This window comes from Rhinolophus hipposideros (genome assembly GCF_964194185.1).
Source record: "Rhinolophus hipposideros genome assembly, chromosome: 3".
In the NCBI taxonomy this organism is placed as follows: Eukaryota; Metazoa; Chordata; class Mammalia; order Chiroptera; family Rhinolophidae; genus Rhinolophus; species Rhinolophus hipposideros.
In genome coordinates this window covers 72,407,980-72,422,767 of record NC_138049.1, presented here as the reverse complement: position 1 = coordinate 72,422,767, position 14,788 = coordinate 72,407,980, and the positions used below count along the sequence as shown (strand labels likewise).

Here is a 14,788-nt window from a genome sequence, read left to right as displayed (position 1 = left end):
CCTTTCAGATGTAATGGGACATGGCCAACCACTTGCATTGTATTTCATTTAAGTATACTATTCTTTCTCTATTTTCTTTTGTGGCAATAGGCTAAAACATGAGAGGCAGATCATCTGTGCCACATTTGTGTCTAACCAGTTGTTTACCTGTTATCTATGCATTCTATGCATGTTATCTATGCATTCTAAATACATAGTGCCCTGTTGAAAGTGTTGTAAGAAAAATAATTTCCTTATACCTGGATTCCACAGATAGCATAACTGAATTCTTCTATGTACTTGCAGAGAAAGAGACATGTTTTTTTTATTTTTATAATCCACATATGCTGAGATAGTGAGCTGATGTTTTACTAAGTTCAGTTTTTCTCTGGTTAAAGCTTGGGTTTTATTCCTTTTTGTTAATTTAAGGTAGATCCATGAAGAAATAACATGCTATAGAAAAAGACTTTGTTATTGGTCTTGTTGGGTAAGGTAAACCATCTCTTTGTTAGTTTTTTCATCTTTAAAACGCAGATAAGACATGAGCAGTGATCTTTAGACTCTTGTTTGCTTGTCACTTCCTACATATTTTTAATTATAAATTGAGAATAAAATATATAGAACTTAAGCATTCAGTTAAAAGAATTTTGAAATTTATATATACAGGTTAATTTTTTATAGGTACCATATACCAGTCCGTCCTCTTGCAGCCATTTGATGAACTTCTATAACTTAAAAGATCTAAAAGAATTTTAAACAACTGTGTGTTCTCTTATGTATTTTTAAGTTGACTTGGAACATTTTTCATCCAAGTTTAACTGGTATGACAGGATGTGATAGTTGACACAGTGAAAGATGTAATGTTTTTAAATAGAATGGTTAGATCTCTCACAGATGGATCTGGTACGATACGCTGTTAAATACAATAGCACTTGACAGTTACCTTCCTATTCTGTCATTTCATTGTCACAACAAATATTTATTCACTTATTTCCTATGATACAAGGCTCAAAGTATTAATTTCTTTTAGTTTGAGTTATTTCAGTTATTAAAAAAAACAAAACAGACTCATAGAAACAGATCAAATGGATAGTGGGTGGGAAGATGGGTAAAAATGGTAAAGGGGAATATAGTCAGTAATATTGTGATATGTTTGTATAGTGACAAGATAATTACTAGAATTAGTGTGGTGATCACATTATAAGGTATCTAAATGTCGAATCGTTGTATGGTATGTCTGAAACTAATACAATATTGTGTACCAGCTCTACTTAAATAAAAAAGAATACAGTATATAACACATATACAAAAATAATAGATTAAAACTATATTATTACAGAGTTTAATAACTAATTATTTGGCATAAAGTAAAATTATTGGATATACATCTTTTAATGAGAGATATTGACGTTATTCCAATGCCATGAACAAGTATGTTACATACTGAGACAGGTTTCAACATCTATTCATATGTTTCCTTCTCATAGACCTAAGTGCTAAAGAACTTTGTTTACATAAATGAGTACATGAGTATGGAAAAAATTATGTGACAGTAATGTTACTGAATACCTTGAACTTCTTCTAAGTTATATGCCCCAAATCACATGATAATCTACTGTCAGGAAATGTTTTTAATTATAATCTAGATTACGCCTTCCTTAAAATATTTTTGAAGCATTGTCTTAGAAATCAATTGTCTTGCAAAAGTTGTTGTTAACTAGTATTTAAACCAGTTCATTTTTTTCAACATTTAAAATGATCCTTTGGTTTGGTTTGGTGGTTTTATACACCAAGGCAGCACACCATTGTAGTATTTTAAATGGAAGATGAGATTAGCTTATTTTCCTTTTTAAATGGAAGATGAGATTAGCTTATTTTCCTTTTTTTTTTTTTTTTTTTTTAAGAAGAAGAGCACTTCTTTCAGGAGTTGCCTTAACATCAGAAGCATAATCAAATCAGCTTTTGGAAAGGTTATCTTTATAAATTGAGAATCCTGGTACTGATTCCCTTAAGATTATTTACGCTCTGTATGCCTTAGATGGTCTTGATGTAGCCCTTGAGTAGTATACACAGTCCGATTTGGAGACTGCTGGACTAGACGGTCTCAAAAATTCCTTCCAGTATTCTGATGCTAAATCTTAACTAATATGACATATTTAGGGTTTTTTGGTAGCCATGGTGATGATGAGAATAGGAAATGAGAGTTAATTTTGAGATTTTTGTATTTGTTTCGTGATGTTGAAATAAGATGCTAAAGTTTTATTTTTTCGGAACTAAATTTTCTGAACAGTTTGAATATTGTCCAAAATGTGGAAAAGATAAAATCAGACCAAATGCCAAAGTTGTGGTATTCTTTTTCCTAAGGATTTGCAAAGGAATTGCAGACAAGCTGTAACTTTGAATGAATCTACTGGACCATTATTAAGAACGTCAAATCATCAGAATTCTGGAGGACAGAAGTCACAAAACACAGCATTATCACTCAAGAAGTTTTATGGCAACAGTGTGGGAAAGGTTCCAATTGATATTATAGTGAATTGTGATGATAATAGACAGAATTATTCACAGGCTAATGGAAAAGTCGTCTTACCTAGGGCAAAAATAGCGAAAATCACAAACCTGAAAGAAAGGAAAACAAGCCTGTCAGACCTAAATGATCCAAGTAAGTACTTTACTCTCTTTGGTATTGCTTATATCAGCCCAATATTTTTCATGTATATTTTTAATGTGAGTGTGAGCATATTTAAGAAGTCTAGTTTTGATAGGTATCTCGTGTCTTATGTAACATTTTTTGAGTACATCATTAAAACTGTCCGTGTAATTGAAAAATACAGACTCTGTTCTCGTCCTTCATCTTAAATAGTAAAAGCACAGACCTTGGCCCTAGTATTAGGTAAAGTGCCAGTTATGCCCAGCTTTCCAACTTTGGCCTGGTTAATTTAATCTCTCTGATCTGTAAATGTAAATTTTCTGCTTGATAAATGTTTTTAGGGAGAAAATGAAATAACGTATAAAGTGCCTAGTATAGCCCAATAAAATATTCGATACATAGAAAGGACTCAATGAAAATTAGTTCCCCCACCATTTTTATTTCTTCCTTAAATCTTTTTCATGTCTTTAGACATGTGTACGTATGTGTGTATATGGAATGCAGTTCTTTTTATAATAGCAAAAGATGGGAAACCATCAGGAACTGGTTGAATAAATTATAGTATATCTACTTGTAACAGGGGAGAAAGTTATGATTTAATGTTGTGTAGAGTGTTTTCCAAGATCTTTTAACCAAATGAATAAAGCAACGTGAAGATAAGAGTCAGGCGATGTGCTAAACCTTTTACATATGTTCTTGCGACAGTTCTTTGAAATAGGTAGCATTATTGTTCCTAATTTTACCGGAAGGAAAAGCTGAGGCAACTAGCTAGTAAGTGGGAAAACCCTAACTTTCAAATATGTGTCAATCTGGTTAGACCATCCAGTCTGGCCTGTTAGGTATTCTATCAATGAAATTCCAGTTCTGAAAAAGATCCGGCTTTAGCATTTGCTCCTGAGGCTGGTTGGCAAAATAAAAAAGACAAGAGGAGTGATGCTAGGGATGACATGTCTTTGGGATATGTATATTACTCAAAAAATATTAACTACGCATTTATGTGTAAGGTACTAAACAAGAAAATTGCTCCTAAAAGTTTATGTATTTTTCAGCAATGACTTTTTTGAGTGCTTTTTCTATGCCAGACACTGTTTTAGACTCTGGGAATATAGCAGTGGACAAGACAATATCCTTGCTGTCTTCCAGTTTATATGTAGTGGGATAGAAAATGAGCAGGTGAACATGCACAACAAAAAAAACCAACAAAATTTCCATCAGTTGTGTGAATAAGCAAGTACCCATATGCTTACTTTAGATTGGGTAGTCAAGCAGAAAGTAATATTTAAGCTAATATTGTATGACAAAAATGCAAGGTTAGGGGAATTGCATTCCAGGAAGGAACAAGCCTGTGGTATTTGAGGAACAGAATAAATGGCTAGTGTGCCTGGAGGAAAAATGGAGTAGTGTAAGGAAGTTGGAGAAGTAGGAATGAGTGCAAGGTATAAGAGTAAATTACCTTAATGTCTTTTCTTGCCCACCTTCATTTACTCATCAAGATTTATTAAGCATTAGGCACTGGTCCAAGTTCTTCCAAGGACCAGTTGTGATTTTCGTGATTTCCTGTGTGAGATAAAATTGTGTAGTTACATGGAGTTGTTAACAATTTGTATGCATATTATTTTCATACTTTAGCTTTTTGGAATTTTGAAATAGACCTAGTGATAAACATTTAATTTTTGCTGTAACTTGTATGTTACTTTGTGGATGATGGTGATAGGCTACAGAATCGATTTCATATTTGTAAATTGTCCAAAAAAAGCCAATTCTTATGCTTTCTTTATTTTTGTTTTCTAAATTTTCATCAGAGTGGATTTTATCTTCATTTGTTTTTATTAATCTCAGATTTGGAGGAGATACAAAGCAAATTTGGTATATTCCTCACTTTGATAATGTATTTACATTTTTAACTGCCAGAAATGAAATACATGAAATATTTAACATTTTTTTTAATAGTCATTTTGTCCAGTGATGATGATGATGACAATGACAGGACTAACAGAAGAGAGAGCATATCTCCTCAACCTGCTGACTCAGCATGTTCTTCCCCAGCACCGTCCACTGGAAAAGTAGAAGCCGCACTGAATGAAAATACCTGTAGAGCAGAGCATGAATTGAGAAGCATTCCAGCAGATTCAGACTTAAATACAGTTCCTTTGCCAAGAAAAGCAAGAATGAAAGACCAGGTACTTTTTACATTTATTGATATCTATTCAGAACATTATGTCTCCCCTTTGGGATGTAAATATTTGTTTGGAGGGTAATTTGGCAGTGTTAGTAGGAGAAAAGGGTGAATTATTCATTAAGTGGACTTAAAATACCACTTGGAAAATTATTTGGAAAAACATTAAAAGATATACAAAAAGAAATTTGAATTAAATTGAAGGATTAAAGTGCAAAATATTCAGCAACAAGAAACAATATCAATCTTACAATGAAATGTAAGTATAAACAAGTATACCTGTATTTAATTATATTGTTGTTTTACTATATTATATTTTATTATATAAAAATTTCTAGTGTTCAGGTGGAAAAGATAAAAGTTACATCAATAGACAGACAGTAGATCTAGAGAGGAATATTTAATGCAGATGACATGCACTACATTAATACATGTAATAAACTGAAAGCTCTTAAAAGTTTGAGAAAAAAAGAGGAATAGACAAAAAGAGAAGAAAATTCACATAATAAACTGCCAACTGAAAAATAGATTAGTAAGGAAGTACAAATTAAGGAAAATGAATAATAACCATACACTTAACAGACTTTCAAATGTAAACAAAGTCAATATATACTCATACTGCTGACAAAAATCTGAGGGAAAGAGTACTTTTGTAATTTGCTGATGGAAAAGAAAGTTATGACCTTTTGGGAAAGTAATATAAAAACATCTATTAAAAATTTTTAAACGTATACCAAATGACCAAATAATGTGTTCCCTAGACTCAATTTCTAGGGAATCTTTCCCCCTCAAGTACATAGATTGTGTATATAAACATGTTATTGGCAAACAAATGCAAACCAAATCATTGCCCATTAATAGGGAAATGAATAAATTATGGTATATCCACATCATGGACTGTTTATGTAGCCAATAAAAATTAGAACTATATCAATGACTTAGGATTTCTACGCGGTACTGTGAAGTGGGAATACCAAAATGTAGAAATATGTGTATATTTTTTTATTTTTATATTTATTTTTTATTTTTATTTTTATAAAGAGCTTTTTTAGAAAGTAAGAAACTAGTAAAAATTATATATGTATGTACATATATGTCAGAGATTATAAGAGTATAGATAAAACCTTGGAAACACACTTGATTGTTAATATGTGAATCATAAGAAATAAAAAAATAGAAAGCAACTATGAGGATAATAGAAAAAATATGGATTAATATTTTTAATATAATCTTGAAGGATGCCTTTCCAAGGAAGAGATGGATATATTTGACTAAATGAAAAGTATAGAACAGTGTACAAAAGCACTATAAACATAATTTGATAGGTAAATGCAAATGGAGAAAAAACGGTCAACTGTGTGACAGAGCGTGAGTTGGTCTTTTATATGTTTTTAATTTTAAAAATCAAGAAATAGAAGCACTGCATAGAAAAATGGAAATGGAGTTCAAGAAAGGTAGTGAAGTATTGAAAATGAAATTAAAACAATACATTTTGATATATTGCTGAAAACTTTTAAAACACAGTAGTATCTCACCTTGATTAGTGTTAGGAGAAATGGAATGTTGGGTGTGTAAATTGGTAGTACAACTATGCTGGAGAGCAATTTGGCAATAAGTATATATACCAGAATTTAGTTTAAGAAATGCTTCTTGGAGAATAGTATCCACTGGGAGAATAGTATTCCCATGATGTATCATGGGAAAACATCAGAAAGAACTCAGATGTCCAGCATAGGAGGGTTCAGTTAAATAGCGGATTTCCATATGATGGAATTTATAGTTGAGCAGTTTTCAAATGGACATACTGGCAATTAAGGTTCCTCAGAGATCTTTTTGAAGCCCCTTGGGAGGATGTGGACCACCCAAGTTCTAGATTTAGTCCGTCTACTATGGATTCAGCTGGAGCAGCTCTTACCGAGTTTCCCTGAAAATAAGACCGGGTCTTATACTGTATTTCCCTGAAAATAAGACCAGGTCTTATATTAATTTTTATTCCAAAAGACACTTTAGGGTGTATTTTCAGAGAATGTCTTATTTTTTCATGTACAACAATCTACATTTATTCAAATACAGTCATACCATCTTCTTCTGGAACATTGTCGTAACATACTAAATGTGTCCGTCTGGCTGACGATCTTAACTGGGGCTTATTTTTGGGGTAGGTCTTATTTTCGGGGAAACATGGTAAATTACTTTGTTATTGAGTTAAATAATGTCTTGCTTGAAGAAAGAATTATAAAGCCAAAATAAAGTTTTTAAACCTCTCTAATAGGTTTCTATTAATAATCAAGAAAAATAGTCATAATAAATCTGTTAGCCTGAAAAAGCAGTTTACAGGAATAAATGGGTATGTGTGTATGTGACATTTTGTTTTAATACATGTTTTTTCCTATGACATAGATCACAGAAATTTCTATAGGTGTAATGATAATAATGCTTGTCTATGCATTGGACATTTTTTCCCTCTTGTTTTTTATAAAGATAATGTTTTATGCTTGTAATAATGATTAAGTTATTAACATAACTTTAATTTAAATTTAAATTATACGCTTATAAAATATTAGATTATGGTTAATTTGCATTTAGAAGTGACTGAAATCTTTATTTAACAAATCAAGTATTTAAAAAATTTTAAATATATCAAGTATCATTTTGTAATGTAAATAATCATTCCCATAAATTAACCTATTTCCTAAAGAATTGTTGATTTAATCCAAGTACTACAACCTCTACCATTATTAGCAACTTTTATCTAGTATTTCACTGTGCATAAAGCACTATGCTAAGCTGCTTACATGCAGTAGCTTATTTGAAAAGATACTCTTACTCTTCATATTTTACAGTTTAGGAAACAAAAACTTAAGGAGTTATTTTTATGAAATCAAATCATTAAATTGTGGTATAGCTGTGAAACAGTCTGATTCCCAGAGTACATTTCTCACTGTTGTGCTATTACTTGAATTTCAAGTAATGACTAAATTATAGCTATATAAAGTAGAAAGGGTTTACTATTACATAAAATCAGTAAAATTTTACTTCATCTAACACTGTTGAACTAAAATTAATCTTATGTTTTGATAATTACTTTTCTCCTATTGGTTTTTTGCGTATGTATACTTAATTTGCAGCCTTGTTTTAGTAACTTATTAAGTGAATTTTCTTTTCTTTTCCAGTTTGGTAATTCTATTATCAACACACCTCTAAAACGTCGCAAAATAATTCCTCAAGAAACTTTAGTTGATCCTGTGTCTCTAAGCTGCCAAAGTTCCTTTGACAGTGTCATTTTAAACTGTCGAAGTATACGAGTAGGAACCCTCTTTCGGCTATTAATAGAGCCTGTAATTGTAAGTACATCCTTAAGCGCTCACTGTACCAATTATAAGATTAAAATTCTGAGGCTAAGGCTAATATGTAATACTTTAAAATTTGTAAGTTAACATATTTAATAGAATTTTAAAATTATTTTAAGATTTTATATTGATTTAAGAGTATATAAACAGTTATAGGTAGTTCTTCACCATAAAAATCAGTGGGTACACTATTTTACCATAATGTAATGTTCAAGGTAGTGACCTATTATTCTTCATAGGAAGATACTTACTATTTTTACTGAGTTAGAAAACCCTCCAGTATGTTACTATTTTATTCTCATGCCAGCTCAATGCATGAAAAGAGTATTTTTAAAGAATAATGAGATGAAGAAGAATCCAAGAGCTTTGGAGTCTGCAGAGAAATTTCTTGAAGTACTAAGACTCCTAGAAATAGATTACTGGACTATAGTAGCCATCCATGAGGCACTGGACTAGTTCAGTGTCCACAAAACCTAAGGCACTTCCTATAGTTCTTTTATCTTTACCTGTCTTCTTCTTATTCAGCTTTCACCATCCAATTCAAGTGTGAATTTTCTATTTGAAATTTGATGTAATCTCCTTAACTAGCCTTCTTTAGTCATCATTTTTCTTCTTTCTAATGTGTTCTGTACGTTGTTGGTAGATGAATCTTCCTAAAGCACTGCACTATTTTGTAAACCTTTATTTTATAATTCTTTAACATGTGTCCCTGGCTGTTTCCAGCTATTCTTTCAAACTCTACATTGTATCACTTCAGAAAAGTTAAAAGCTAGCTTTATTATTACTTAAATTATGGTAAATATCAGCTATTTATTTTCTAGGATTTGTGGTTCTAGGATAATTATGGTCAAAAGGAAAAACTTTATAGGCTTTATAGGAGAAAACAAGTATGTGGACCTGATTTTGTTATGAGAGCAAAGTTGTATGGGAAACCAGCATTTTTTTCTCTTTCGTCAAAAAACTCCAGCTTGTCAGATTTAAAAACTAGAAAGTCAAGTACTCCAGAGATTTAAAGCAAATTATATATAGGTAGACTATCGATTATTGCCCAATAATGTGGTAATATATACACATACCAAGGTTTTTTAGGGGTTTATGAAACTACTATTTTGTTATGAGCCTTCACTGTACAGATTATCTTTTCTGGTTACTGTCAATTAACAAAAATGTCATTCTATATCACTATACCTCAAAAATTTCCAGGAGTACCCTATGGGTTTTATGGCTTTTCCCCACATTAACACCATTATTCAGAACTCGTTGGTATGATAATTAAGGCTTTGCTGATACATTAGACATTTTGCTGCAAGTTGAATATTTAATCTCAAGGCCATCTAGCAAGAACTACACCAAAATTTGAATTTTTTTTTACATGAAAGTTATAGAGTATATATATGATCTGGTGAAGAAAAACTGACTTTGTAAATTTGCTTTTAGAAATAAAAGGCATTTTGTGTAATGTAAAATGTATTGATACAGATTTTTTTTAAAAATAAAAAGGCTAAATGAAATATTTCAGCCAAAAAGTAGTTGTGCTTAAATGTGGAAGTTTGCAACCTGTGTTTTTATTTTTATTTTATTTTAATTTAATTTTATTTTATTAGTTTCAGGTATACAAAACAATGTAATAGACATTTATCATTTATATCCCTCATACACATCTACTACCCCTCTGACATCACATACAGCCATTACATTTCCACTCTCTATTCCTAATGCTGAACTCCACTTCTTGTAACATACACACACACACACACACACACACACACACACATACACACACATAAAATTATAGTTGACATTCATTATTGTTCAGCTTCAGGTGTGCAGTGCAGTGATCAGGCATCTATATCATTTCTGAGGTAGTCTCCTTAATGGGACAAGTGTCCATCAGATACCGTACAAAATCTTTACAACATTATTGATTACATTCCCCATATTGACTTTCGTGTCCTCGTAGCAATCTTGTTGCAACCTGTGTTATTAAATCTTCCTTGTGCGATAGGACTTTCACAAAGAACATTCTGTGATGAAGTATAGTGGATCTGTAAATTCTTTAGTGTATTAAAAGGATGATTTGACATTTTCTTTTTGAACATAACTTTCTTATGTTTTGTAGTGAAAGGATATGTCCGCCATATCATTATTAATCTGAGAAAGAGATTTTAAATATTTTACTGTTTCAAATGTTTTATCAAATTTCAGTCATTATAGGTAATTTAATTATTTTAAATTTACTCAATGTTGGAATTGGCACTATCTAGAATTGCCAGTTTTATTTAAAAGCAAATACTACTATTTAACAGGAAAATGACTTACATTATTAGGAATACCATATATTAATTAATATTTGTGTGTAATTTAGTTACACATTTTTAAATGACAGATATTTAGACATGCTTTTTTATTCCTGTATCTCATGCAACAATTTTATTCAAATGTTTCACATTAGTATTTATGTCATCCTTATTGGTACTTTTCGAATCATCTAACATACTTTTCTAAAGGATGTAACTTCAGCTTCCATGTTTGTTGGAATGTTTCCCAAGCTACAAGTACCTTTCTTGACTCTCCAAATAATATGTTACTTTCCAGTGAAACCCGTTAATGTATTACATTTGAATACAATCTTTAGAAGGTATGTTTAGTGACATTCTAGACTTTGCCTTTGTTGTAATTACTAAATGTATTGTTTCCTTGCTTTTTTTACATTGTGAAAATTTTTAAACAGATTTGAAAAGAATTTTACAGTGAACTCTCATAAAACTTCCAATTAGATTCTGTCATTTTAAGTCATTTTAACATTTTTAACTAAATTTGCTTCTCATGTATCTATTCATCCCTGTATATATTGATCCAACTTATTTTTAAATGCATTTTGAAGTTCTTGCCTCCTTTTTTGATTTTCTTAACTTATGCAAAAATAACTAATAATTCAGGGTGTATCAGGCTTAATATGTCTTCTCCACTTTAAAATAGTTATAAAATCACCATTTTATAACTACCAATAATCATTTAGGCAAGATCTTTAATAGATGTTAAAATTATTTGGTGAAAGGTTATTAGGGAACAGGTTATTCACAAGCTTTCAAGTATCTCCACAGATCACCATTTAATTACAAAGAGAAAAATATATTTTTACAGAGGAAGGACTTGAAACACTGCCTTCACCAAGTCATTAAGCTTGTATCAATAGTGGGACAGCTTGACATCATGTGCCTTCCAGTATGACTTAGTGGGAGTTATAAAACATGACTTATGTGCTGTATATGCTGGAAATGTGTGGCCTGAATTTTAAAATGAGGAAACAGAAGTCAACGATATTGTATACTTTATAGATCCTAGCTTGGATTTTCCAAAGGCCATGTCATGAAGAACAGAGGGAGGTTTCTGGTGTAGCTAGACAGAAGTAGACAAGAGAGACGAATTGTAACCTTGACAGAATCATGGATTGGAGAAAAGTTAAGATAGCAATAAATGACAGTTATTAGCAATTGGGGAAATTTGAGTAGAACTATATGTTGAATGAAGTTAATTTTGATTTTCTTGGTTGGGGTAATGATACTGTGCCTACTTTTTGCTGGTTTAGCAAAAGGGAAATGACTATATACATAGAAAGAATGATGGAGTAGGTGTGGCAAGATATTAACAGTGAGTGAACCTGGGTAAGAGTATTCAGGTGTTTATTGGAATACTCTGTCAACTTCTCTTTAAAGTTATAAGAAATAAATCACTAGTAGAAGAATGTTCTCAGTACTTGAATATAAAAGGTGAAGCCTGCCTTTCTGGGAGATAAATTTGGAAGCAGGGTGGTGGTGTTGGTCGTGGTAGTAGAGGTCGCGGAGGATATCTGTCTCGTTTTATAGTTAAGCATATGGTTCAGTTTTTCTGCCCTCTGTAGTCTTAAGTCCCCTACGTCATTAGGGTGTTTGTAGCAAAATCTTCATAGATCTAGATTTGTACTAATTTGTCTTATTTTTTAGTTTTGTTTAGATTTTATCAAGATACAGCTAGAAGGTAAGCTATTATATGTCTTTTTACTCACCAAAACTTTGTTTACACAAAACCACATTACAGGAATAAAAGATTAAAAAATATTCATAAAATTATGATGATTAGTTATTACATGTATCTTAACAAAGGGCATACATCTATCTTAATAGTGTAATTTCATTCTGTAACATCACAAAACCTATCTTTAATTTTGTAAGTATACGTCATTAGAACTCCCTTTTCATTTGAAAAAAATGTAGAAACTTCTTCAAGAAGTTATAAAGATTTTTCTTCATTTCACACTAGAGTTACTATTTACAGTGCATAATAAATGTTTAACTTTAAACTTTTATTTTCTCACTATTTCCTCCACTTATGATTTTACCCTTTTAAAGAATTGATTCCTTTTTCATTGCCATTTGTTTTCCTTCAGAACCAGAAAATGATCCTGTAGGAATTACTTTAAATACCTCTGATCTAACTAAATGTGAATGGTGTAATGTCCGAAAATTGCCAGTAGTATTTCTTCAGACGATACCAGCAGTTTATCAAAAGCTGAGCATGCAACTGCAGATGAATATGGAGGATAAAGTTCGAAATGATTGTAAAGGAATAAGTAAGTTAACAAGTAAGTTATGTTGAGCAGATTATAATAATACAAACAATTCATTGAATAGCAGAATGTGAGTGCACTTTGATGGATTCCTTAGATGTATATTATCTACAGTTGTTAAGGGGATCTTGTAAGACAGACACTACTTCCCCGATTGTACAGATGAGTAAAAGCCCACAGAAAGTGGAAGGTCTGAAGGGAAAACCCAGGTTTACCCATTTAGAAAGTTTTAAAATGGTTAAGTTTTAAAAATGGTTAAAGCTTAAGAGGTTTGCAGTCTTTATTTTAATACTATTATCTGAGTAAAATGATTTTTTTAATACGCGGATAGGTGCTAAGTGTAAATCAACCATATAAATCTGGAATCTTTTGAAACTAAGCCTGAATAGGAAGTTTGCACATCTCTATGATAAATGATTTGGTTCTCCAGTTTGTTTCTCTTCACGTCTAATATTTATGGCATAGCATGACCAGTTGTAAAATAAATACTTTTCAGCGGTAATTGCTGCTTCACCTCAATTGTGAATAAATGATAGCTACTGTTAAAGCTGTAAGAGTTGGCCCATTAATGAATAGGAATTTTGCAGTTAAATTCTCTAGGGATACTACCAGTTCACGTAGCAATTTATTTGTTTGACAAAAATAATTGATACATATTTTAAACTATAAATGTATTTGGATCCTATGATGAAGTAAATTAGTTACACCCATGAATAGATTTGTTCTTGAGCTGCTGCTAGACTAAGTAATGTGTTCTGGTTCCTTTCGCTTAATAACTTAAGTGACTTTATCAGGTAACACTGTCACTGGTCTTTATTTCATATTTATTGTATATCCACTGTATGCCAAACATTGCTTTGAACATTGATACTAGGATTGCTGTTGATATTCTTGGAATAACTAGTTGTTGTTTTTCTAATATCTACCTATTTACTTATATTTTTTCTTTTAGATTTATAGTTATATTGATTTTTTTTCAGATTTGGAAGAACAATACATAATTTTAATTTTTCAAAATGGCCTCGATCCTCAAGCAAATATGGTATTTGAAAGTATCATTACTGACATTGGTATAAAGAATAATGTATCCAATTTTTTTGTGAAAATTCCCTTTGAAGAAGCCAATAGCAGACTTGTTGCCTGTACGAGAACCTATGAAGAGAGCATCAAAGGAAGTTGTGTGCAAAAAGAAAACAAAATTAAAAATGTAATTATGTTTTTAAATTTTTAAAATATAATCTTTAGTGATGTGTAGCGCTAAAGGGAAATATGTTTCATTATAATGCTCATTTCGGAGTTAGATCTTTATTGTTCCATTTCAGAATTGTTTACCTTTATATGTGATTTGTAAACTATCTTATGTCGAAATATTAATGGTGGAGAGATGACTTGTGACACAAATAGTACTTGATAAAGGTCTCAGAAGCATTTCTAGTTCCTTTCCACACTGTATTCTTCTTGTCTTTTCATCTTTAATTTTTCTCTCATCTTTTTTTTTTTGCCCTAACTCCCACATATGTATACATACACTGCTTTATTCAAATCTATTATCACTGTTTCTTAAATTTACTAGTGGTTCCCAGGGATATCATTGGCTTCAATACAAATAAAGGAATCTTGGTCCCTGCATACATGGTCGAAAACTTGGGAAGTGAAGATCCTGACTCTCAACATATGCATCCAATTCTAGAATAACTAATATAGTAGGTAACTGAATCCATGTGAACCAAAGGCCACTGTACTATTATAACACCTAGTATGATGTTAAATGATACAAATATAACTTAAATACTCTAATTTTGTCCCCTACTGCAGCAACTGAATTTTGCTAACTTAATTTATTGGGAACACTTAAAATTTTTCAACCTGGCTACAAACTTGGAGATAGGATTATTCTAGGCACAATCTTAGTGGAATTGGGCAAGACCTCACCAGAGAAGAGCTATTCATACCATTAGTGGGTTGAGGAAAAGAACAGAAGAAGGAAGGGGAATCGTTCCCCTTCTTTTACAGAATTGGCTACAGGA

General features: G+C 31.4%; 1 protein-coding gene across 2 annotated transcripts in view; it reads left to right on the top strand.

The window, feature by feature from the left end:
• The window catches only part of SENP6 (SUMO specific peptidase 6), a 99,946-nt gene that overhangs the window by 60,914 nt on the left and 24,244 nt on the right, over positions 1–14,788 (top strand). Inside the window, exons 9-14 of one of the 2 annotated variants that reach the window (XM_081034395.1) lie at positions 2,344–2,641; positions 4,580–4,809; positions 7,979–8,149; positions 12,139–12,172; positions 12,582–12,764; positions 13,742–13,968. In XM_081034395.1, the coding sequence (XP_080890521.1) occupies positions 2,344–2,641; positions 4,580–4,809; positions 7,979–8,149; positions 12,139–12,172; positions 12,582–12,764; positions 13,742–13,968 (1,143 nt within the window). Of the gene's footprint in view, positions 1–2,343; positions 2,642–4,579; positions 4,810–7,978; positions 8,150–12,138; positions 12,173–12,581; positions 12,777–13,741; positions 13,969–14,788 lie in introns of both variants that reach the window. The other variant, XM_081034394.1, reaches the window with a different exon arrangement.